This window comes from Penaeus monodon, chromosome 25, assembly GCF_015228065.2.
Source record: "Penaeus monodon isolate SGIC_2016 chromosome 25, NSTDA_Pmon_1, whole genome shotgun sequence".
Taxonomy (NCBI): domain Eukaryota; kingdom Metazoa; phylum Arthropoda; class Malacostraca; order Decapoda; family Penaeidae; genus Penaeus; species Penaeus monodon.
Window position 1 is genome coordinate 10200240 of NC_051410.1, and position 466 is coordinate 10200705.

Here is a 466-nt window from a genome sequence, read left to right on the forward strand (position 1 = left end):
GATATTTCCCCCCAAGAAATACAACAAATCTGGACTCAAACGGAAGCAAAATGTTTAATTTCTTCAGCTCCGTCCCAACCCGTGTGTTACTCGACGCGGTTCTCCCTGTCCTGCGGTTCCTTCTTGCTTCGGTGATGAAAGAAGCTTTGCTCGCAGCCTCGGATCTTCGACCTCCGGAAAAACTCACTGTGCAATACGACTTTATTGTAGGTAAGTGGCCTAGTTCCGGAGAGCTGCTTTTAGGTCATTTGTTTTTAAAAGGTTAGGACCATTTAGGATGTTAAAGGTCTTTATAAGTAGTCGCAGGTCATGATATTTATTTTAACATTTACCAAAGCACTGGTGAGACGTAAAGATATGAAGTATTAGCTGCTGTTTACTGACTTATTTGGCAATTCTCGACCAAAGTACATCGTAAGGTTTCTTATGTTTTCATAAATAGTAATTTGACGGTATGACTCGAATC

The 466-nt window shown here is 41.0% G+C and overlaps 1 protein-coding gene across 1 annotated transcript in view; it reads left to right on the forward strand.

Annotated features, from left to right (window-relative positions):
• The first annotated feature begins 6 nt into the window (after window positions 1–6).
• LOC119589522 (glucose dehydrogenase [FAD, quinone]-like) overlaps window positions 7–466 on the forward strand; it is a 9711-nt gene continuing 9251 nt past the window's right edge. Inside the window, exon 1 of the mRNA XM_037938123.1 lies at window positions 7–210. Within this exon, the coding sequence (XP_037794051.1) occupies window positions 51–210 (160 nt within the window). The 5' untranslated portion in view covers window positions 7–50. The remainder of the gene's footprint in view (window positions 211–466) is intronic.